Genomic DNA, 24,463 nt, shown 5'->3' with positions numbered 1-24,463 from the left:
GTAAAATGTTAATAGCACAAAGAGTGCTTTGTCTCTCTCTCATTCCCTCTCAGTTTTTTTTCCGACTGTCCGTAAACACCAAGTATTGTCCTTTCATTGTATCATCAGTTCACAAACCTGTAGCGGACTGTGAGTTAGAACTTAACAACCAGTCTGCTGTAGTAAGCATTGTGATGTTATCACCTAAGGGAAAGAGAGAATGGCAGAGGACACATGACAGTCTGCATTGAGTCTATGGGTTCTTTGTCCTGCATGAGAGAAATATTATTTAGAGCTGCCAAACCACATAGTTACTTTACTAGGTAGAGTACACGATGTGAGTCGTTTTAAGAGCTTGATATTGGCTTCTAATACAGCCATCCTGCCCCATGTTGGTTAAAAGCAGGACACAGCTTTTAGCTTGTGTCACCTGAGTAAATAGGCCCATACAGTCCAAGCCACATGCAAAGTGCAACCCTTTTCATACCTGAGGCGTTTGAATAATTACATGGATGTTTAAACAAACAGCTAATGGTCTATCTAGACATTCCCCAGTAGCATCACATTTTACTAAACAGGTTGGTAGATTTTGTTGTAGTTTTTTATTTAGTCTACAGCTAAAAGGGTGGAAATATTTGCAGTGCATTTAGTCAAAGGTATTCCTCTACCCCCATGTTGTAAATTATTATTGTATTGCTGATTAAATCTTTAGAAAACTGAAAATGTATCACTTGTTCACCAGAGCAGCACCTGCAGATATTTTATTGCTATTCAAGACCTTGACAACTTAACGGATGCATAAACACTGCAGAGGAGAAACCTTAGGGTTAAAAAGTCCTGCTCGGTTTCTTACTGAGAGCTAGCAGCCAGACCTATTCACTCTTTAGACTTTATATAGAATAGGAGAGAGAGAGATAGAGGGAGATAGAGGGAGAGAGAGAGAGAGAGAGGGAGAGGAAGAGAGAGAGAGAGAGAGAGAGAGAGAGAGAGAGAGAGAGAGAGAGAGAGAGAGAGAGAGAGAGAGAGAGAGAGAGAGGGAGAGAGAGAGGGAGAGAGAGAGAGAGACATTAGATAGGAAAGCCCGATGCACATACCTTCAGTGCCATTGGGTGTCATGGAATTGTTATTGATATGCGAGTTGTCGAGGTTGGGACCATTAGGAGATTCGCTGCTTCCACTTACTCGGCTGTGAGGACTGGCTAGATCCTGCATTTCCATAGACCTGACGAGATTCACACACGCATGTGCACGCGTGCAACCACACACACACACACACACACACACACACACACACACACTAAAATGTAATATATATTTCTTGCCAGAAAGAGGGACGTGAAATTCATGGAGGATAATGCAGTGAGTATACATGTTCTGGTCATCTCAAAGCCACATACAGACCTTTGAACTAATTAAATATAATTACAAATAATTAACAACCGCTCAAAATGAACACATAAATATATTTAAAAAATCTTAGAATACGTAATAAACAGTACTAAATTATATTTCGAACAGTATGGAAATGCACTGAAGGAACACATAATGCAATAACTACTACTAGACATGCCAAGAATGGTTCCACATATTAATCACACTATAATGTACAATTACTGACCAGATTAAATTATCAAATGTTTAAAATCAAATAGCAGTAATTACAGTAACAAGCCAACGTATTCTTTATCACTCTTCAATTAACTTCCAATTTCCAATAGTTTTTAATGCACTATTCAGCTTTACTATAATGATTTAGTGTGTGGGTAGTGAAGAGCATTCACATATGTTGAAGTGGTTGAAGTGTATGGCTGATGTGCTACCTAAAAGTACAGGGCTGATTATAGGAGCCTATGGCTAAGCGCCGGTAGATGGGAAGTTCACGAGGCATTTGTTTGCTCTGGCAAGCTCCTTAATTGTTGCTGTGTTTATACTGAGGACCACACCATTGAAAACATTGCTCTTTCTGCTCATTTGTGTGCTCTGAGGATTTGATTGAGTGTAGACAATGGAGCGGGCAAGCAGGCAATAGTAATCTGAAAGCACAGCCGCAAATCCAAACTTGCATTTGTCTTTGTCACTGCGCCCAATGCAATATACTGCACTAATTAAATTACGGCAAATGTTGGGTGCATTATACTGCCATCTCCAATTAGATTGAAGGATTTAAGATATCTCTGCTATCAATAAACATCAGCCTTTTTTGCATGGACCGCAAAGATAAATATTTATTTTATGAATCATCTTATGGGATGAAAATGACTTATTTGATCAAATTTTGAATGCATTAGAAAGATTTCAATTTTGACATTATAGGCTAAACAAACAAACAAAATTGTGATAAATATTTTGTTTTTCTCTATTTGCTGTGGTAATTTATAATTTGTTTTAATTGATAGCACTATAAGCACTATAATATGTTCAAGTTTAAGTACAACATAGATTATTAAATGATCTCTCTCCCACCAACTGATATTCTCCTGTGATGATCTTCTTTTCCAACTGGGATATGTATTTACTCCCCTAACAAACAAACCCAGCAGGACTGCAATTACAAACACTCACAACAACCGAAAACTATTAAATGCGTAAACAAATAAAAAAATAAACATTTCTGTCTCAATTTAAACAATACTTTTCTCAATTTCTTCCCCTCTCTCTCTATCTCAACTTTTTAAAATAATTCAACGCTAGTTAGTATTCTAACCACATCTTTCTCCCACACAACCCACTGGATCAGAGTGGTTAACAACACGCACACCAAGCCAGGTCTCATCCAGTGCCCTCAAAGCCACCAGCACTGGATGCTCCTGGCAGGAGCTCAACTCTGCTCTTACCTGGAAACTGGATGTGTCTCAGTCGTCTCAACCACACTGTTTCTCTCTATTTTTTCCACCTGCCCCAGCAGAAACAAAGCCCCTCCTTGTTATTGCAGCTCGGTGTCACAGTCCAGACCCATCCATGACACAATAGATGTCGTCTGAGAAAACATTATTGTTATTCTCAAGCAGAATGGGAAGAGAAGGGGTAGCTTGGAACAGAGGCGCACATTGTCTCTGGGCTCAACCCCTCTTCGCTGTTGTTTCCTCCTCCTGGTCCTCCCTCCCTCCTTCCCAGAGCAAGGGGAGTGCAGCCAAATGACAGAAAGGTGATTCATCATTGGTCTACGACAGCTGCAAACTGGATTAGCCCTCCCCCAATCAACATGCAAAGCGGCTTAGCCAAGGTAAGCAGGAAAGGGAGGGGGCGGGTTGGGGGGGGGGGGGGGGGGGGGGAGGTGGAGAGGTAGAGGGGTGAGGGTTGGGGTGGGGTTGGAGGGGGGTACAGGGGTGGGTGGGAGCTTCAGTCTTCCTGAAGTAGCGAGCAGGCTGGAAGATGGGACTTGTTGAGCGCAGGTTAGTCAAGCGTGACACCCCTAGCATCTTCAGCAGATCTTTCATCTCCAATTGACACTATCTGAAATGTATCTGCACTCCCTCTCCCGGCACACTGACAGCTCCTAATGACCGGCAGGGCTGCTTCCCGCGGGCCTGCCCCAGCCTGGGGCCACAGATAGCCCAACATACGGCTCTCCCAGACTTTAGAAGTCCCTTACTCAACCTAGCATAAGGAGAGGGCCCACATAAACACACACGTACACACCAGGGCTCTTTCTAGTTCTCTTTCTTCACAGACACTCTCTTTCTCTCTCTCTTTTTCTGTCTAATATATTAACACACTATTGTACTAGTGGACTGTGTATTGTACACAAACTCTCTCACGCTCTCTCACAGAAACACACACACAGGCAAGCAGTTGAGAGGCCCCCAAATAATCTCAGACAATGAGTGAGACTGGAAACAAGAACATGAAGAGCACATGGAGCCACATATGTTTCCTATGACTCTATGAATGCCTCTATTACTCTCCTTTAGCTGACAGTTACATTTTGCTGTCCACCGCCGCTCTGCTCGTCTCCTCCAAACATCAAGCAGAGCTATATACCTGCACAGCCATAACACTACATCAGACCTGACTCCAGCCCACCATGGGAACGTAAGTTCCAAAAAAGGTCAAAGGTATTTAACTGGTCAAAAAAAGAAAAGAAGAGGGGGGGGGGGGGATAGACGTAAAAAACACGTTTTTTTTTTTTTTTTTATCCCGGCATGCATTTTAAATGGCTGACTGTTTACATGGGCAAAGGTAACCTGAGCTGTATGGTCTTATGGTTTTTTTTCGCCTCTTTTTTTCCAACAGGATTTGCTTCGCACCGAGGCACAGTCCTCATGAATACCGTTCCAGCTTTCCATTCTCCACTGTCGCTTTCACTACGACCGACCTGAGCAAAAATAATCTTTACACATCATCTCCGGAACAGACAACACGGGCGTGGGATCTTCTCAGAGATGTCCGACTGCTAGAACAGAGGACAGTTCTGTAAAACACAAAGCTCACTGAAAGGAAAGTGCAATGAAGTAGAAGAAAAGAGAAACTGAATCTTGCCACATTGTCTTGCCAGCCTAGAGAGAGAGAGAGAGAAAGAGAGAGAGACGGGGTGGGGGGGAGGAGAGAGAGTGGTAGTTGGGTGAGTGGTGGCTGAGATCTGTATTCAGCGGTTGGGGCCAGTGAAGCCTTAACCTGGTGTCTTAACCACAACCAGCTCCAGCCCGTCAACAGGTGATACAGGCCAGGTGAGCAGGGGAGTGATAGCAGGGAAAGAAGAGGTGAGGAGAAGAGGGGTGTGGGGGTGGGGTGGGGGGCTTAAAAGCAAAAACCAACCCTTCTTCTGCACCACTAAATATTTATTGTTTAAGAGACTGCGTTCAGCATCTTTGATGTGCTGTGCAGTTCAACCTGAACTGCCAGATCTTTGAAGATGCTAGAACAAAGCAGCGCTAGATAAAGCGTTGGAAGGTGGTGTCATCGAGAAAGAAAGAAAAAAAGGAAAAGAAGAAAAAAGAGGCCCAAACATGCTTCGCTGACTGCTATTTGCAGGGCCTTTGTTTCGCTTTACTGGTTTCAAGAGCTGCGTTTCCACTGGCAAACACAGACAGCTTTCTAATGCTGATCAGTGAAACATAAAGAGTGTAGCATCTGCTTTGACGTACGAGTGATCCGTGGATTTACCTGTACTGGATTTATCATTAACCGTACCTGCACTGTCTTAGAGAGAGAATGTGCTTATTTTTATTCAAACGTAAGACTGCATGTGTATTACTAGGTTACCATAATTCTTGTAATTTGTGGTCAATATAAGATCATACAAAAAATGCCTAATGCATATCTGGTCAAATTTAAGTTGCATATGTTACCCTGAGCAAATGCAAGATAAAACCAGAATGGGCTTAAGTTAATGAAAGTTAATGAAATCATCAAGCAATCAATTGTGTTACTCCTCTCTACCCCTCCATTCTCAATTGCAAGATTTGCATTTTACAGGGCAAAGACTACATATTCCTTTGAAATATACAGACTATGCAAACCATGTGTTGTGAGTTACAAGTTTTAAAAAACAATGCTTTAATCAAAATAACTTTTAAACAACTAATCCCTACTTAAGCTGGTCAGCTGAATCCACATGGTGGCCCAGGAAAAATAAATCCACTCGCAAAGAATGTAGATGCAGACAACAATTGGATACAGATGTGATTGGAATTAGACACAGTTTACAAAAATGCTACACTTCGCCTGTGTGGCAGAAAAGATGAGGGTTGCCTAACAAACGCAACACTAATTAACTGGCCATTTTTTTATTCAGACAAAAATCTGAGGATATACTAGCGCCACACAGTGTTTCCAAAGTAGGGCTACAAAGAATCACAATTATTAAAGGTTACTGCAGTGGTATTTCAATTTAATTGACATGTGTTTCTGACACAATCATGCTTTTTTTATATTGTTTTCTTTGCAAATTAAACACAAACAATAATTTGGTTAGAAATAGAACCCTTGGCATTAATATTTCTGTTTGTAATTTACTTAGATTTTATCACGCTTAATCTACCAGTGTTTAGTCTTTCGATCATATTGTTTTCATAGTGCTATTGTCATATTGCTAAAACCATATGATAGATTTACCTAAATTGACTTGAGCACATGACATAGGTGATTTTGGATGTTGTACTTATCTGTAATTAAAAGTCAAATTCTTAACAGATGTGGTGATTTGTTGATGTGCAATTTGTTTCTCTATTTAGTAAAATCTGACATGGTTCTTCAACAATTCACTGAAAGGTTACATTAAATCTGTTAATACTGTGCTCTTCAACCCTCAAAATTATTTCCAGAAGGCTAGTTCGATTTTGAGGGCCCATCAAACAAGATTTAAGGTCGACATTTTATCACACTCTCCCTACCACCGAGCACCCCACAGAAAGAGAGGCACAAACTCTGCTAATTTAACACCACATAGATGAAAGGCAATGAAATATAATCAACACTTTCTTATAACTTTAAAAAGGCTGGAGAATAAATAATCTTACAAATGTAAAATGTGGTAAATTTAGTTTTATTCCTAAAGTTACACAGAAAAAGGCCTTTGCTAATTAAAAAAAAAATGTCTGTCACTACTACTTAATTAATACATTTATTGAGGTTTTAGGGTCTCAAAACAGCCTTTTTTTCATTTAAATATAAAAGTCAGACATTTCAGTTACCAAGTTACCTTAAATGACTGACGGATTGGATGCACTGCCTGTTTATACTCACAACTCAGGGGCTTCCATTTACCGTACTCAGAGTAAACATATTACCATTCACAAACAAACACATTAGGGGGCATTACTGATAGAGGAGTGAGAATATCAGTCAACTCAGGTCTTCAAAGCCCCTTTCCTACCCTTTCAGCCACATTTTCTAGATCCAAACAGCGGCATGTTAACAAAATAACACCCCTCTCTATTTAGTAAACAACCCAACCCACTAATCATCCAGTATGGGCTACCAAAGAAGGGGTCTTCCATTTCCTCTCTGTTCTCCCCCCTTTCTCTCTCTTTCTCTCTCTTTCTCTCCCTCCTTTTCTCTCTTTCATAAACAGCTCAGTGAGGTAGTATCAATTAGTCCTTGTGTCTTTCATCAGGCGCAATCTCCACTCTGAGAGAGTAGGGCGCCGGCTAGCCCGTCCATACACCTCAATAGGGAAGGCTACAGGCCTCTGGAAAACAATGCCTTCGTCGCCGCCGGCAACCTCCGCCTGCACACACTGGTCTACTGCTGCATGCGGACACACAGTCCTGTCCTATCCAAGCACAAGGCCTTGATGCCCTCACTGCGTGTGCCTTATTAAAGCAAATAAAGAGAGTAAACAGCCCAAATCAGTCCTCTTATTGGGTCTAATTGGATAAACAGGCCTATTGTGTGTGTGAATGGTCGCATCAGGCTGCCGTGTTCGCTGTCATGTTTGTCTACAGTGTGGCCCTGCTCTACATGCAGGATCCCTCCTTTACTACGCCGTAACCTCGCTACTTTGCAGCCTTTCATCTTCAAATGCCACGATAAAGGGAGGTGTTTTCACATGCTGCGAACAGCACTTGAAATAAACTGGAAAGGAGGGAACACTACAATTTCGAGTTGAAAATCCCTTACGCCGAGCGATTACCCCGTCTGATAATGTGAGTCTATGATCACACACGTTAAGCCCGAACATCCTTTAATTAGAGAGGTATGATTTTTTTACGGCGAGCCACTCATCTTGACCACACGCTTCTCCCCAACAGAGAGAGCTGAACAGGGGGAGCAGGCCACAGGGTGCGCAGCCTGCAGCGGGCCGGCGTCTGCAGAGACGCCTGGGCAGAAAAAGGGCCCTCTCTGGGGTCCATATAGCATTCCAGTCCTTAGCAGATGGCATTAGATGTCAACTGCTTTAACTGTGTTGGTTTTGTCTGTTCTGCCAGTCAGAAAGGGACTCCTGTAGGGACTGGTATGTTCTGCCGAATTGAAAATGTAAACTGGAGCACGAAACACTACTCAGAAACGGACAGATATTTTTAAGTTGAGAGTTTTACATTTTAATGCAACTGACATTTTTTCCTGATTTTTGTTTTAACAGGTTTGACATATTTTACTATTTGTATCAGGTTTAGAACATGGCTTCACAACAGAGCGATTATTTCCTTTACTAAATGTTTTGTATAAAATAAAATAAAATGATGGCATGTAATGACTATATTGGTGACAATAATGTGGTGTAGGACACAAATAATAATATAAACAAATCAGTTCAAATAATAAAGTATTCAATTAAGTGATCTTATAATTTCAAGATACAGTTAAAGTCTCAAATTTAGATTTCCATGTTATGGCAGGTAAGTTAAATTATTTTCCAAGATAATCACATTTTTGGAGGTTTCACATTGCAGTGTATTGAGAGTCGTTTTTATGTCTATCACTAAATTAGAAGTGCATTTGGACGGTCAAATAAAAACTTCTTATGTATCGTACGTTATATCTTAAGTCTTTTTTCATGAAGTTAAACTGATCATTTAAAATAAGATGATAATTTATATTAAGGCTAATCGTCATTTTGATGGTTTAGTAAAATAAATACGGATTATTGGAATTAGCCATTCTATGCATGCACACTATTTATATTACAATTCTGCTATACTTGCATGATGTCTGTATTGTCTTACAGGTCCCTGATGATTGAGAATAATACAACAACTATGTCAACATTGTAAAATGTATATAAAGCAATATAGCATCTTAATACACACACTGCTACAGAGCTAAATCAGAAAAATAGAATAAAATCAGGCAACCTGATACAGTCATAAACACATCAGCAACCAACTAACAACATAAATACTGCCTTTAAAGTTCAAAGTCATACTCACTGCAATTTTGGTTGAATCCAAGTACGTTTTTGTTTATCCCTGCTTATATTTTAGTTTTTAATCTTCTACAGGGCGTCTTTCCAGTCCAGAAATAACAGAGAAAACTTTCTAAATAGAGTTCTTTAGTCTTGGGTGAAATCTGTAACGCACAAATTTACGCTACAAGACAACTTTTTTCTTTTTCATTTTAAGTGTTAGAACCCATGGAGCCCCACGCTGTATCTCAGGAGACCAAGTCCGAGTGAGAACGAGAGTTGTCCGATTACTGCTTCAGGCAGTGACTAGAGAGTGTCTGAGGAAGAAGGAAAAAAAGAGAGAGGGAGGGAAAGAGAGAGAGTGAGGGAGGGAGGAGAGCTGAGAGGGAGGGAGGCTGCTGTTTTAAAGAGCAGAAAGTTGCTCCATGCTCTCTCACAGGAAGACTTTGGGGCAGGAGGAGGCACCCGGGAGTTCAGCCTCACACCGGCTCTCCATATGTCATTCACTCCCAGCTTTAAGCAATAGAGTCCTCACCAGATTGTATCAGGGATCCTAAGACAATGAAATAGCTGATCCATCCAGCGGCCTGTCTGTCCTCTCGATCCCCAGGCTCAGCACACCCCAAGGGCTAACATTTTTCTTCTCTACGCCCCCTCCCCCCCCCCCCCCCATCTTTCTTTTTCAATCGTTTTTGTTCGTTTTTTCTTTCCCCCATAATCCTCTTTTTCCCAGTTTCGTGAGCAGCCTAGGCCGTGCTGGTTTTGGATGTGACATAGGAGGATCGGGGCAGGTAAACAGGGCCTAATCTCATTAGTCAGGTGATGGGAGGCAGGGAGGTTTCCTCGGAGTGAGAACGGCTGCTTCTGTCCCTTCGGTCGCATGGTGGAAGCCCTCTATCAACACATACAGGCCACGTCTGTGTGCGAGGTAATGACTGCCTTCTGTCTGCTCCAGGTTATTATTCCAACTGCTCAACGCTGCCGTCTCACAAGGCCACGCTGCTGATGAGTACATACCATCCTACGCATTTTGCATCACATAGACAGGGCTTTCACTATTGATATGAGCTGAGTGCCGAGCATTTTACATGACTCATTCTTTCTTTGTTTTATGCTTCGGCCACTATACATGTGAACACAATAAATATGGCATGTGAAATACAGTAGGATGTTATGAGTGGATTCTCTTTAATACAATAGTAAGGGAATTAACGACGTGATGAGAGAACACAGTAGGGGAAGTGCAATATTACACTCGAACCCCGTTCGTACTCCATATCATATCATACATTTTATTAACGGTGTTTGGCTACATACCAGTTCACGATGAGCTGCTGTATACAGTATCTAATTGGTATCCGCTTGTACAAGCACTTGTCTCACTACAGGGTGCTTGTACAAAGCCAGTTTGTATACTGTACTGTAAGTGCAGGAGGGAAAAAAGCAATATAATTTCAAACCTGATAGCAGTCTTATCACATCTGCCGTGGACGTGCAGTGTTCCTGACGAGATCAGGTCACCTAGCAAACCCTCCGTTGCACCAGACCAGGAGGAGAAGACCGAAATAGACCCGAGCAGCAGCACTGTGGCTACACGGCTAACCCTCTTTTCTCTACCTACACGCCTGCAGGTCAAATCCATAGGCTCACGTTTCAAAATCATAAAACAGAATATATTGCCTTTTGAAGAGGTATCTCGATAACTCAATAGACAAATAAATGCTTGGGGATTCTCACATAACTATTCTAATGGCTGTGGGGTACACATGCCAATTGAGTTACTGCATTCACTCTCTCTTGCATTCGATGAGCAGCTGTATAAAATTAGCTTGCAATGTAATTTTGCAAGTGAGTTATTTTCAAATTGCACAGTATAATTACACAGCATTGTTTATGTCTCAGAGACTAAACTCATATTTTCCTCCTGCTCATTTCTGCATGCCCTGCTGGTCTTCAGCATGTTTCAAATCAAGCCTTGATCCAGACAGACGTCTATAAGAAATGTTTTAGAATTTTCTTGTGCTACACAAAATTCTGAGGGTCATCAAATATAGCCTCCCATGTATAATACAGTGTTTGAGTGTTTATTTGCAGATGCACAGACATCTGTAAATAGTTTGGCTATTTCCAGGTTCTGCAGGTATCGTCTGGAACACTCAGATACTACTTTGAAAAAATAATTCAGTTGAAAACACCGGAATCATACATTTAAAAGGGCTGAATCACTTCGGTATGTGATGCTAAAACACTATGTGCGCATAAAGTAAAGAAAATTAGCTTTCTACATTTGAACAATAAAATAAACCAGCTTGATGGTGAAAAAACCTTGCCTAAAAAGCCACTCTTGTCTCTGCCAAATGGAAGCTTAACAAAAGATGTACTGATACGGTTGGACTGACAACAGTGCTAAAAGTTACTTGCCAAAACCTATATCAAGCACGAAATTTGAGAAGTGAGCTAAGATTAAATGTGAAGCCGTTCTTTATTAAGGATTATCTAGATGGGACTCATTCGTCTTCATGTGGGGCTATAGGGATGCCTGCCTGCAATTAAGAGTGTGGAGAGATCTGCACTGTCCTCCACTGGCCACAGGTTAATGACTCGACTTCTTAGAAACACCTGAGTATTAACTGCATATCAAGTGTTTTTTTCAAATCCATATACATGGGTCTTCTTATAAAACGGATAAAGGTGGATGATACCAGCTCTGTATCATTGAAGTGTGGATTGTTCTAGAATGTTGTTGTTAGAATGTTGTGGAAAAGCCTTCTGAACTCCCCGTGATTTTTCTGGCCTATTTTCACAGGAGGGAACATCTAGGTAACATGAGTTTACATAGCCTGACAAAGGAAGGACTGACACTGTGAAAGGAGCGGGCATGGTGTGACAGGGGATCAAGTGTTACAGATGAAACGACATGCTAACACCCCGGTGACACACTTGTAATATTTTCATATGCATATGCTGCAAATTTGTTTAGGTAGAGCTACTACAGTGTTTACACAATATCACGCTATCACGGGGGGATCGAGTTCCTTTTCTGACATAAGTCTCAGCAAAGCGTTACACCCAAGACCTTCCCCCAAAAAGGGAAACCTGAATTTAGGATAACTTTGGATATGTTTTTTTTTTTTACTTTTATATATTTATACAGGCATTACCAGATGAAGTGCTCTCTTACTGACTAAGAGGAAAGTTCTCTAAACCGTAAGGTTTTCTCCCCTCCCCTGACGCACAACAGACTTAAAGTTAACTGGATGGTAATTTTTCAAGTAGCTGGTATTATATGTTCCTGTTTCCCATTGCTGTTTTTATTTGTACTTTTTGTTTATTGAAGGTTTAAGGTTTCTTGTTCCAAATAACATAACTACTGGGCCATAAGTAAAGCAACGTGGTTTTAAAAAATAGAAACATAGCTATAAGAGCTTTATTTTTATATACATAAACATTTGATGGTGACAATATTGTATAGTCATGATCTAACTTGTATGTCTGAATGAAGCAAACCTTAATTGTTTGGCAACCATAATTTGTCAAAATGTAAATGCAAGGTATTTCTATCCAAAATACTGTTTTAAAAACATAGATTTTCTCATTTGTTAGAAGTCTCCAATTATATGCTATCCATCAAACATGCAAGAAACAAAGTACTACATTGAATGTTTGATCAACAAAAATAAAAAACCCTTCATTTTAGTTGAAGAGTCTATCGCTGTGTGCCAATCACAGACAACCACAGTGCAGCATAAACCCATCTATCGAAAAGAAGCTTTAATTTGACTCTAAAGACTATCTTTGATGATGACAAGTTGTCACCACAAAAAAAAGCAAAAGATTTTGACAGGGCAGACAGATAATTGTGAAGTCCCTCTAGGTAAATTAGTAGCACAGAGTCAAGTGCTTTCAAGTGGTGAATGAAAGTTAGAGTGAAGCCAGAAATCCCCATAAACAAACATAAGGTTGGTCTGTCTGGCAGTGGAACAAGTGATAAAAGTAAATACACCACATACCTCCACACGAAAACACATTTGAGTTTTCCTCTCCTAAGTGAATGGAACAAAGACATTGGTTAACCTCAATAGACATTACGTCCTTAAATTAACAATCAAGACTTGATTGTAGCGGCTATGATGGTTTCAAACAAAACACAGGGAATATGTTTTGAATTAAGAGGAAACCCATTTGTTCCTACCAGTGAAATAAAACATACTGAACTCTGAACAAACTACAGACTGTCCTATCACAGAAACATGTAAACAATTCCCTGACTCAGTACATGAAACTTCCTCAAGTTGACAGTTGTTCAGCAGACAGTGATAAGTATGGTGTTGTTCTAGTAGAGCAGTCTGCAGACAGATCCTCTGACTGCAGCGTGACTGAAAAGCTGGGGTCTTTATGAGGAATGAGGCACACCTGGGGAAAGTCTATGAGGACCCCAAAATCCTCAGACAGACACTTTACTGCTCTCCCGTGGCATGAAAAAATCCAAACAAGCACACTTCAGAGACCTATTACTCAGAATGAGACATCACCAGGACGTGGAGGATCACACAGGGAATTACACAGAGAAAACACGGCCTGTTTAAACATGTCCAAAATCAACGGCTAAAATATGAAAGGAAGGTAAATTAACTAGCTATATCATCTAGGAACGAAGCATTGATATTTAATGCGTTCTTTCCTTTTATTTGACTGTTGCAGACTCGGAGTCACTGGCTTTTAAGTTCAGTAAGGTATTGGCCTCCCAAGAAAGTATTATATAGATGTATGCAAGATAAATACATCATTGTTAGTGTGAAAGAAAATACTTAACAGTAATGCATTTCCATGGGAGACACTAATCAACCTAACAGTGTGCTCTACTGACTATGCACAAAACAATTTGATGTGCATCAATGCTGCGAATGTATCCATATCCAACGATCATATGTATATGAATATAGCCAAGAAATGCGAATCAGAATCGTCACAGAATGATTATTTCACTTTAGACAGCAATTGTGTGCAGACATGGGTATTTACATTTTCCTCGTTAGGTAAAGCCAGTGGAAGGAAAACTGTGTGTTTTGCTCAAATGTCTGTTCATTTGGGCCTTGTGTTGAAGCAACCCTTGCAGGGCCTCAGAGCTGTGTAATGTATAGGCTGGACAAGTCGGCCTGCCAAGTTAGTAGTAGCATGGTGGATGGGCCACTGTCTCCACCAATATCCAACAAGACAACAAAGCTCTCCTCTGCCTCGTGTATTCTGCATCACACTAGTGGCCGGCTAACTGCTTTCATATGCCAATCCCCTCAACACAGCTCCAGTTCACACTCACATGTTGTTGCATTGTGTTAGCGCACAAATATTGGACCTGTTCACACACACAGTTATCATTTATGATGATGCACAAAAGACAACAATTACCAGATGTCAGTAGGTCTAGTTGGAGTAAGTATGGTCCAATTCACAAGTCTCTAAACTGTATCATGTATTTGGGATCCAAGTGTGTCTTAGAGGCTGCGCACTGGTCAGGAGGACATACCAAAGTTAAAAATTAGTCAAATCTTTTTCTGTCTTTGCTTCTAAAAAGTAGTACAGACCAAATAAGGCACCACTGGAATCTGGGATTCCAGAATAAGATGGAGAGAGTCTCCACCAACACCACTAAATCTAAATCAGTTGCACCCTAAAATACCAATATGTTTGGTAATAAATTTTCAGCGCCCCTCTAATGGCCCTCAAACACGAGCATGCGAAGTGGAGCGCCAATGGAACATTTGTCATAACTGCCCCAACTGTCTGGGGCTGGCCCCTTACTAGCATGGGCTGGGAGTCCAGAAATGTGGCACTCCCCTTCTCCCTCCACAGCTGCCTCCCCAGTTGGGCCCGGGTCAGCAGAGCACCAGGGGACTGGCCGCTGGTCAGCGGGCCCCTGGGGAGAAGATCCAGCACTGGGGGCTGATGCTTGGTCAGCGGGCCCCTGGGGAGAAGATCCAGTACTGGGGGGGCTGATGCTTGGCCACACCACCAACTCCCCACGGTGGGATTGCAAACTGCAGAGGTTGCAGACACTACTGCCGAAACCCTCCCCCACCTCAACCTCTCAACCCCCTCCCCCCCCGCCTGCGCCCCTTTTCTCCTACCCCCCTCCTCGCAGACAACCCCCCACCCCCCCTCCTGTCCACCCCAGTCCGGCCCCTGTGACATTTGTGAAGCCAGGAGTCCACATAACAAAAACACATTAGGCAAATGTCTGGGGTCAAACGTTTGTTTAAATTGGCCAGAGGAAAGCCACCATGACTGGGCCAGTACTATTCTGTTTGGTGACTACCTACAGTTGCACTAAAAGAAGTGCTGGATGCCATTTGCTTGATACAGTTTTAACACAAAAAATGGCATGTCAGTTTGCATTGTGCGTATAAGAGAAAGGGTTAATTAATATATCATATGTGCTGGCTATTTTAGTTCACTCAAACATGTTGGTATGTGTAAGTAGGCTGAATGAATTCAATATCAATACCTCTAAATTTATTTGAGCCCCAAACTTGTTCTCAGAGGTATAAGTGGCTGAGCGGTGAGGGAATCGGGCTAGTAATCTGAAGGTTGCCAGTTCGATTCCCGGCCGTGTCAGTTGACGTTGTGTCCTTGGGCAAGGCACTTCACCCTACTTGCCTCAGGGGGAATGTCCCTGTACTTACTGTAAGTCGCTAAGATAAGAGCTGGATAAGAGCGTCTGCTAAATGACTAAATGTAAAGCATATTTTAGCTGCTGTTTAGCATATTGAATGTGTGTTGCCATCGGACACCAGTTTTCAGGTCATTTTTAACTCCTGGATAGACACTTAACAGCTGGTCTTCTCTGTCTCCCTGATTCCTTACGCATGTGCACTTGAAAAAGAGACACTTGGATTATCTGGACAGGGAATGCCATTCATTTTATTGGACCGGGTGAAGTTGCTGAGCATGGCAACTTCTCACAGCCTGTAGGAGAGTGTGAACTATTAGCGGCTCACAGAACCAGTAAGAGCCTCCGATCATGCTGCCGTCACAGAGTGACTGGAGGCACGACAAGTAATTCAAAAATAACTTGGAGTTAATCACAGTTTAAGATTATGCATGAGGAGTGCTACATTTTACATTTACATTTAGTCATTTAGCAGACGCTCTTATCCAGAGCGACTTACAGTAAGTACAGGGACATTCCCCCGAGGCAAGTAGGGTGAAGTGCCTTGCCCAAGGACACATCGTCAATTGGCACGTCCGGGAATCGAACTGGCAACCTTCAGATTACAAGCCCGATTCCCTAACCGCTAAGCCACCTGACTCCCTGATGTGTATGCTAATAGCATCCCTCCTATGTACCTCTCTGAGAGACTCTGGGACCTGGGAGAGTTGTTGTTACAGTCAGGGAGGCAGACATTTATTTTCTTTACATGGACTCTATTGATATACATTGGACAGGAAGCTGTGTTAAAGTTTCAAATATTTATACGTTTTAAATGTCAAAACTAGAAATTGTTATACGATGTAGAAGTACAAACAAAAGCCAAGACTTGTAAATGTATAGTCAAGAGGGAAACTCCAATTAGCCAAAAGTGCCTCTAGACTCCACACACACATACACACACACACACACACACACACAGTGTGTTTAGGAGATGTCTATGAAGTGGCAGAGAAGGAACCAATATGCCAACATTCCATGTTTGTTTCCTCCTAATGTGTTTTGCACAGCGATGCCCTCTCTCAAAAGGTGATTTCCTTTATGAGGAAATGGAATTTGCAAAGCAGGCTCTGAGGCCGACCCTAACCCTTTGTACTTGTGTGAAAACATGCTTCATCTAATCTAGACTGAAGTGCCTCAAAGTGATTCATATCCGCTGAAAAAAACTAGGGCTCACTGTGTCATGTTGTATGTTCCTGTGAAAATACCATCTGGTCATATTCGCATTTCACTAACCTAACTGGGAGTCAGATGGCTGAGCGGTGAGGGAGTCGGGCTAGTAATCTGAAGGTTGCCAGTTCAATTCCCGGCCGTGCAAAATGACTTTGTGTCCTTGGGCAAGGCAATTCACCCTACTTGCCTAGGGGGAAATGTCCCTGTATTTACTGTAAGTCGCTCTGGATAAGAGCGTCTGCTAAATGTAACTTGTTGTTTTTTGACATGCAGGATACCTGAACAGGCTTCAAGAAACCTGCTCAGGCATGTAGAACTGTCCTGCAACAATCTTGTGTCTAATAGGAACACAGTGTTATACTGTAACTACAGTGAGGACCATATTTGTCAGCAGAGTGATATGAATTAACATTCTGTAAGCAGGATGTTTAAGACAGATCATGTGGAAGGAGGAGGATCATTCACAACAACCTCAAAAACAGAGCACTAATCGCCAAAACGGACAAAAAAAAGGTAAAAAGCCTATGTAGGTATAAAGTGCATGGGCATGTCAGTGCTTCTTATGTTAAAACGTGCTCTTGGGCCTAGAATGATTGATTGTTAGTTACAGTAGGTAAATGAATCTACTGTACAGTCTAAACAGATTTCCATTGATATTTCCCCTCTTTAAAACCTGAACCTTGTTCCCCCTTTCCATTTCTGGCCTCTTTCTGATCTTAACAAAGCACTTGACGGTTCTCTCTGTACATGCATTCACACTAAGAGTAATTATGAAGCACAAGATAACTTTAAGCCATCAAAATATCAAATATCCGCTTCTAATGGCTTTACATGGACCACCAAAATAGTCAAATAGGATAGTGCACGCCAACATACAGTATTGGCTTTTCTAAGGAAGTTCAATCAACAGGATGTGTAATGTTAATACGGCATACCTTCAGAGGAGACGGAAGAAATCAAGGATGAGAGGGACTCACCAGTTTGATCTACTGAGAGGGTAATGTAACGATTGCCAAATGCCTCGGAGGAAGTTTCTAGAGGTTTGTAAATGACACCAAAAATAATTACGACACCTTTTCAACCCTGTGAAGCAGATAAATTATCACGTAGACACAGAGGAGGAACTCCGATTGACCTTTAGATGAAGACATCCACGGTGCCAAGAGAGGAGCTGAACTGTGAGGAGCCTGTGATGACAAACGCATGACGCAACGTCCTCAGCAGCCTGGCTGCACTGCGCTGCTGCACACACAAACCCAACCACCACAAAGACATTCAGGTCATCCGGGGCAAGGCTTCCCACTCCAAAATAAACATTACGTTTTGTTTTCAAGGATCCGCTTCAGAGTGGGGAAAAAAAAAAACGACAGTGGGAAAATGGGAAGACAGTGTCAAGCCAAGCTTCCTCTTGACCTTTTGACTCGAAGGTGGATTCGCCAGGTGTTGGAGTTTTCAAAACAACACCCCCATATTCAATCAGCCTATTTCAGTCCTTACAGGAGTAGTCCTTTTATATTTGAGTTTTGTCAACTTTCCTTTAAATGAATTAGCAACTGTGTTGCTAAGAACAAAGTTTAAATTGTAATGATATCTGTGCCTGATATTATGAGTCTGTAGACCTATAAATAGATTAGCAGCCTGCCATGGTAACAAACAACTGCCCAACCATGGATCAGTTACAGGACTAGCAACTTTTTATAGGTCATAAAAACTTCTAGTTGCCTAGGAAACAATAAGGAAAAATAGCCTTTTTTGGGGGGACATGGAACAGGTATATCTGCTCAAGTCAATTAGAAGGCTAATTTAGTTAAATGGGACTAATCAGGGAGATGACTGAGGTAATTGAGGGGCGTGTTTATTGAATGGGCAGGGAGTGTTCCGCATCCATGGCTGCGCCTGGATTGAGGGAGTCTGAGTATCAGACAATGGGATTAAATATCCATTTGTTTCTTATAAGCTTGATAAGGCACCACTGGATATTTGTGATGCTTAAACAATCTTGTAGCACACCAAAACCGTAAATACTGCATTCGCTGAAACAATTTGGATTGAAATGCTGCTAATCAATTCTCTAAAATAGCACCATGTAGCCTTCCGAGTTGAAGAAGTATTATACACAAATAAACTACAAGAAGAGGACACAACTTTTGGACTTATCCACGTCCTGTGTAGACCATGCATTGGCAGCTGTGAGGCCCAACCCAGTCCAGCCTAGCCCCATTCATTGCATGATGACTATGCAATTTACAAAATTACAAGCTAGCTGAAACCCTGCCCCAAAAGAAGCCCCAGCCTCAGCCTGAATTATTAATCAGCTATTGATGAGGGCCTAGCGAACGCTCTGGGCTTGCCATCCCAATGACATTCCTTGTCTCCTGCCCTGGGCCACCACAGACGAGTACAGACTATATCTCTATACATGTCAGTTGGTGATAGAGAGATAAAGAAAGAGAGTGATGTGCGCCTTTTTCCCCTCATAAGGGATGCATTTTCAATGAGGTTTTAGCTTACAGTACAGCACGGGTCTGTAGTGCTACCTGTCATGCCTTCGAACCCTCCACGCAAACAAGCACACTTCCATGCCAGCTAATTGCAGTTTCACACTGTGTGACACTCGACAATCTTTCCCTGTTCTGCTGGCCGGCTACCAAACTGTGATCATGTGTCCACACATGGGTATTCATCATGCCCGCCTGATGGAAGTAGAAGTGAAGGAATGACACAAATTATGATTTCTGCTCTTCTGTCTTCATAGACATTACGATGAAACCATCAAGCTTTAACGTCTCATGAGAGTTAATATATCAGGTGACACATAAATATGTCAACCTAATACGGCCTTTAATATAGCAAAAAAATCTCATCTTTAATAATCTGAAAAATATATGTAAACAATATACAATCAAATATACATAATTCTCTATTTGTGAGGCACAGATGGTCATAAGTAAATCTGTAATTTAATGCAGATTATCAAATGTCAACCTAGTGATTTCATACCACTTTTGACTGACCTCAGGCCATTGGTCAGCCATATCTTCCTCTCCATCAGCATAGGCAGCTGCAGAGCACTTAATAAATTGCACCTTTTACAAAGGGAAAAGGTGATGAATTGAAAAATGTTTAGCCCACCCATGCATAATTGATGCAGCCGGCCTCTTGCTCAAATCGGTTACTAATGAATAATTAAAATTAATCTCATTATGGGAGTTTTCATTATAGGATAATTTAATTAAATGAGCCCAAGGACCTGTAAGGGCTGAGAGCCACAGAGGCCCCTTAGTCTCCTCTAATGGGCCGAGAACAGCAGAGTGCACTGGTAATGTGCATGAAGCCATACATTATTTAATGGATCCCTCTAAGTAAGGACAGATCAATGATAACTTGTCATCTCATCAATGCGTTGAAAGCATTCCAGAGCCCATAACAGAATAGATCCAAATTCATGAAATAAAAAAATAAAACCAGAGCAATGTCACCAAGTGTCATTTAAGGATATACATAGCCATGAGTCCTCAGAGACTTAGAGAAAGTATTTTTCTTTTTTTATGTATTGAAAAAAAATGCAGTCGGTTGGAAAATGTCTGTCAGAATATTTCACAAAGCAGGAGAGATGGAGGACACTGCGGGAGATGGCTGCTTTTAGGTCAAATGTGCCCCTGCGAAAATGAAGTGAAGGGTACAGGGAGTATATCTGATACGAAACAATAAATGATATCACAGTCTGAAGGGTGCCATTAGAGGCCTGCCTCCTTCCTCAGTGGGGAGGAATCTTGTCTTCAGGGGCACTTAAGCGCTCTAATTATGCCACCATACAGAGATGCACAGAGACGCCTCAAACTACTTTTGCAACACAAGCGTATCAAGTTCTCGGTTATTCACACAACCACCTAAATAAATAGCAACTCAAAGTTTTAAGACAAATTGCACTGCAAAATGCACCCTGTGTGTGTGTGTGGGTGACTGCATGTGTGTGTGTGTGTGTACATGATGTTTGGGCATATCAGAACAAGCAGGTGAGAGGCTGTGGTTATAACTAGCTATCTGTAGTAACTAAGTAGTGTTGTAGCTGTGTACTGCTTCAGAAAGAGTATGTTTAGCCCTGCCCTAGTTCCTAGTTGTTAGGCAGATTGCACACACATGTAATCAGTTGATGAGTTCTGTCATCAGGTTGTGGCAATAACATTCCAGTTCACATGAGTGATGGCTGTAATGGGTAAGAACTCTACACGTCCATGCAATAGTTGAAGATCAATGTGCTGTTTAAATCACTCACTTAAACTGGTAGCTTTGCCAAATTTGAAATAGCCAGTTGGTATATCTACAAAGCAGTTGTGGGTGTGCACGTTCATAGAACATTGAAATCCAACATTTATCATTTGTTTGAATTTACAATTTGGATATTATACATCAAAAACATTTTGTCTGAAAACGCTGAAAGCAATGAAATATATATTATGTCAGGATAGGGATGAATTTCCAAGAGGAAATCTTTAACATAAACAATACCATTTTGTGAAAACAACTGAGTAATTTGTTTAGCTCTATAACAAGCTGGGGAAGGCACACAATGAAAGCAAGCATTCTGGCTTTAAAATGAATAAAAATTGATTGCGTCCCAATAAAAAACGAATTGGCAGAGTGTTAACTGAATTCCATATAAACGTCTCTAGAAGTCCCTGGTTGCTTTATTGTGTGCTAATGCAATAGAGAACACTTAGCAATACATGCCTCTCTCTGATGAGCTCACAAAGGCTTTCCAAGAGGGCCTGATGAAATTGTAAAAATTAGATTTCAGCTAGCTGCTAATGACTCCTAAAACAAAGGAAAATCTCAAAATAGAATTAGCCTGCCCTCCTCTTCTCTAAATACATCATATGTAAATTACTGTCATTTGGAAAAATATGCCTGCCTGGAAGGTAGAGTCTTCATTAGATATCTCAATGGGTTTGGGACTTCAAATCTAAACTCCTCCAGGACAATTAAAAAGTTTAAGCATTGAGACCACATAGGTATTATTCACAGCAACCAATCGAAAGTGTGATATTGAGATACTGTGATCCACCTTGAATCTGTTTCCGTTTACTGTTTCCATTACAGTAAACTAAGTTGAGTACACACCAATGGTGAAATGACATAAATTGTGAATTCATTTGTCGCATTTTTTACATTTCAATCCAATCAAACATTCTGTTTTAGAGGGACAAATGGCATTGTGCATTTTAGTCTAATAGACTTCTGTGAAAGTTCAAAAGGCGTTTTGTACCAAAGTACTTAAACTCTACCTTGTTTAATTCACTGAGACAGAACAACTACTCCAAGCTGGAAAATACATCAAAACTTCATCAGCCTAGCCTACCAAAGTGTTTACACAATTTCTGCCTCCAATTATTTGCCTAACAGGAGAAGAAAAGTCTCCACTTATACACTCAATGGCCATCCAAAATGCCCTCTGCTATTTGTGTAGGGCAAGCCAAACAGACATATATGACAACTTCACAGCAATTACACAGCAATTAAACAGGATAAGTCATGTTTGCAGTGCTGGCCCACTGTTTCCGAACACAAACAGTGGGGCTGCTAGTTGCCTAGCTGCAGGACATAGCTCTTGTGTGTTCCCACTGAGCAGGTAATTCACTTATGTGGGTATTGTTCTCGGATCATCCCTGTTTAACCACACGGATTTGCTGTTAGATTTGCCGAGCTTTGGGCAACCCCCCACCCCCCCTCAACATATGCAGAGGCTTCGCAGAGCAGCCGCCCCCCACCCCCACCACCTCCACCCCCAGAGGGAAAGAGCCTGTAGGACACTTAAATGAACAAGGCCGAGAAGCAGTCAGTTAAATTAACACAATATGGAGATCAGGCTGACAAAGGATCTTTTGAACACGCACCACTAAAACGCGGTAATAATAACAATGGTCTGTAACGACTGACAGTAACTGTGTGTTTGTCTTTGCAGCTAATGAGACTGAGAGTAGCAGCCTCCATCCGCTAGACTCCTGAAGGGTTCAACAGGAGCACCTGACTGGGAGCCAACACCGCACTGGCAGCTGCTGTGTATTTCCACACTATCCAACAACAACTCTTTAATGTGCTCAAGGAAAGCAGCACTCTCCAATGGTTTAGGCCTTATTGATACAATGATCCACATAGTTGGTAACAGAGAGTGGGGACGCTGGTTCAGGTAATGTTATGGCCGCCACTGAAACTGTAACACACTAACGAGTCACGCCATTGTGTTGTAAATACGTTACAGTTAAGAAATAATACCCAACAAATACAGACATCTTAGCTAGCCAACAACCTGAGGTTGAAAACGTAATGCTTTATGCGAATTATTGTAAATTCACACTGTACGTGTATGAATTTCTGTATTGCAACCTACAGTACACATAAACAGTGTGAACCTTTTTGATAGTTATTAATGGCTATGAATTAATTAGGCCTAATGTTCTTGAAGGAGAGAAGCAACAGATTATCGTAATTGAAAGTCCATACTGTGACAAAAATAACTGATCTCGCAAACGGGCTAGACCCACTGGTGCCTTTTGCTGTCTGCGAGAACTAAATATATTTTCTGCATTCTGAATGGCATTCCATTCTGAAGCATACGTGCCAGTAGTTAACAGTGTATGAGAATAAATAGCTTTCTCAGCCAAGCCTTGAGACATGTCACAGATGGGTGTGTGTGTGTGTGTGCACGTATGTGTGTGTCTAAGTGTGCATGTACTGAGTGGAAGGACACATACTGTGTGGACATACTGTACATAAAGAAATAACACCTGATATCAAGAACCTGATATAGCCTTTGCTTTTTATCAGCTTGCATTAAAAACAACGCGGATCACCAGACGTTCATAGTTATTGACAGGGCGCTAACCTTTCTGGCAGGCCAACGAGGCCTAATTTCTCAGGATCACCGTGTTGAGCCAAAATTATGTCACTCTGACCACCTGTTCCCTCAAAAACGTCACTAGCCTTAAGTAGTTCCGGCAGCCATCCAAAAAGTGAACTCCTGAACCGTCGTGTTTACTTCCTCATCTGTGCAGAAGCAGAAGGAGTGACTGTGTAGCAACAGCCTGGCTAATTCGGTGAGGATAGGCTAAAGCTTTAAATTAGAGCTGTGTTCTGCGCCTGTCACTCAAACTCAGACGGAAAAGTGTACTCTACCGGAGCCTGTGGCTGATGCTCCTGGCCAGGCCATGTACAGCAGGAAGACCAGCTAAACAACTTCAGTGGCAAAGACCTCAAGTAGCGTTTTGCTTGTCCTACTCGGAGTTCACACATTCATCTGTGAAAATAACCAGAGAAACATTTCCCAATCTGTTTTATAAATCCATCTGTTGGTTCCTTAGCTCTGGAAACAACAGCTGGGAATACTTAGTGAGTCGTCAGTTATTTAGCTATTTGCTCTAAAAATGTTTAATAAAATGAAAGAATAGCAGATGTGATAATTGCCTTGCAGCGGCTTCCTTATATAAGACAAATAGAAGTCAAAATAGAAAAGGCAATCACCTCCATAAGATAGGCATCACTTACTAATTCCTTGTCTATTACTATTGACAGCAGGGCACACAAATAATAGCTGAGCTCAACATATCTAATCCTTTGTCTGTCAGTGGGAAGAACAAAATGCTCCTCTACTTACAGTGTCTGTCTTCAGAACGAAGTTGTATTGCAGGTGCTCTGCAAATATATATTTCCTTTGGACTGGGGTCTAAAATAACTACGCATGCACTTGTGGACCACACACCGCTATCTGTCCCGCCTGCCAAATGTGTGGTTCAGCTTATATCATTGCGCTTTATAGAAGGCTG

The 24,463-nt window shown here is 41.5% G+C and overlaps 1 protein-coding gene across 11 annotated transcripts in view; it reads right to left on the bottom strand.

Moving 5' to 3' along the window:
• Positions 1–23,923, bottom strand: part of eya1 (EYA transcriptional coactivator and phosphatase 1) — a 56,781-nt gene extending 32,858 nt beyond the window's left edge. For 3 of the 11 annotated variants that reach the window (XM_067251202.1, XM_067251206.1, XM_067251208.1), the window contains exons 1-3: positions 8,790–9,063; positions 1,074–1,201; positions 118–183 (exon numbers count right to left, since the gene is read on the bottom strand). In XM_067251202.1, the coding sequence (XP_067107303.1) occupies positions 118–183; positions 1,074–1,197 (190 nt within the window). In that variant the 5' untranslated portion in view covers positions 1,198–1,201; positions 8,790–9,063. Of the gene's footprint in view, positions 1–117; positions 184–1,073; positions 1,202–8,789; positions 9,064–23,526; positions 23,545–23,816 lie in introns of those variants that run through there. The other 8 variants (XM_067251207.1, XM_067251209.1, XM_067251210.1 and 5 more) reach the window with 6 other exon arrangements.
• Positions 23,924–24,463: the final 540 nt, after the last annotated feature.

The sequence above is a fragment of the Osmerus mordax genome, chromosome 15 (genome assembly GCF_038355195.1).
Source record: "Osmerus mordax isolate fOsmMor3 chromosome 15, fOsmMor3.pri, whole genome shotgun sequence".
Classification (NCBI taxonomy): Eukaryota; Metazoa; Chordata; class Actinopteri; order Osmeriformes; family Osmeridae; genus Osmerus; species Osmerus mordax.
Note: the sequence above shows the minus strand (reverse complement) of the source record. Positions and strands in the feature narration are given on the sequence as shown.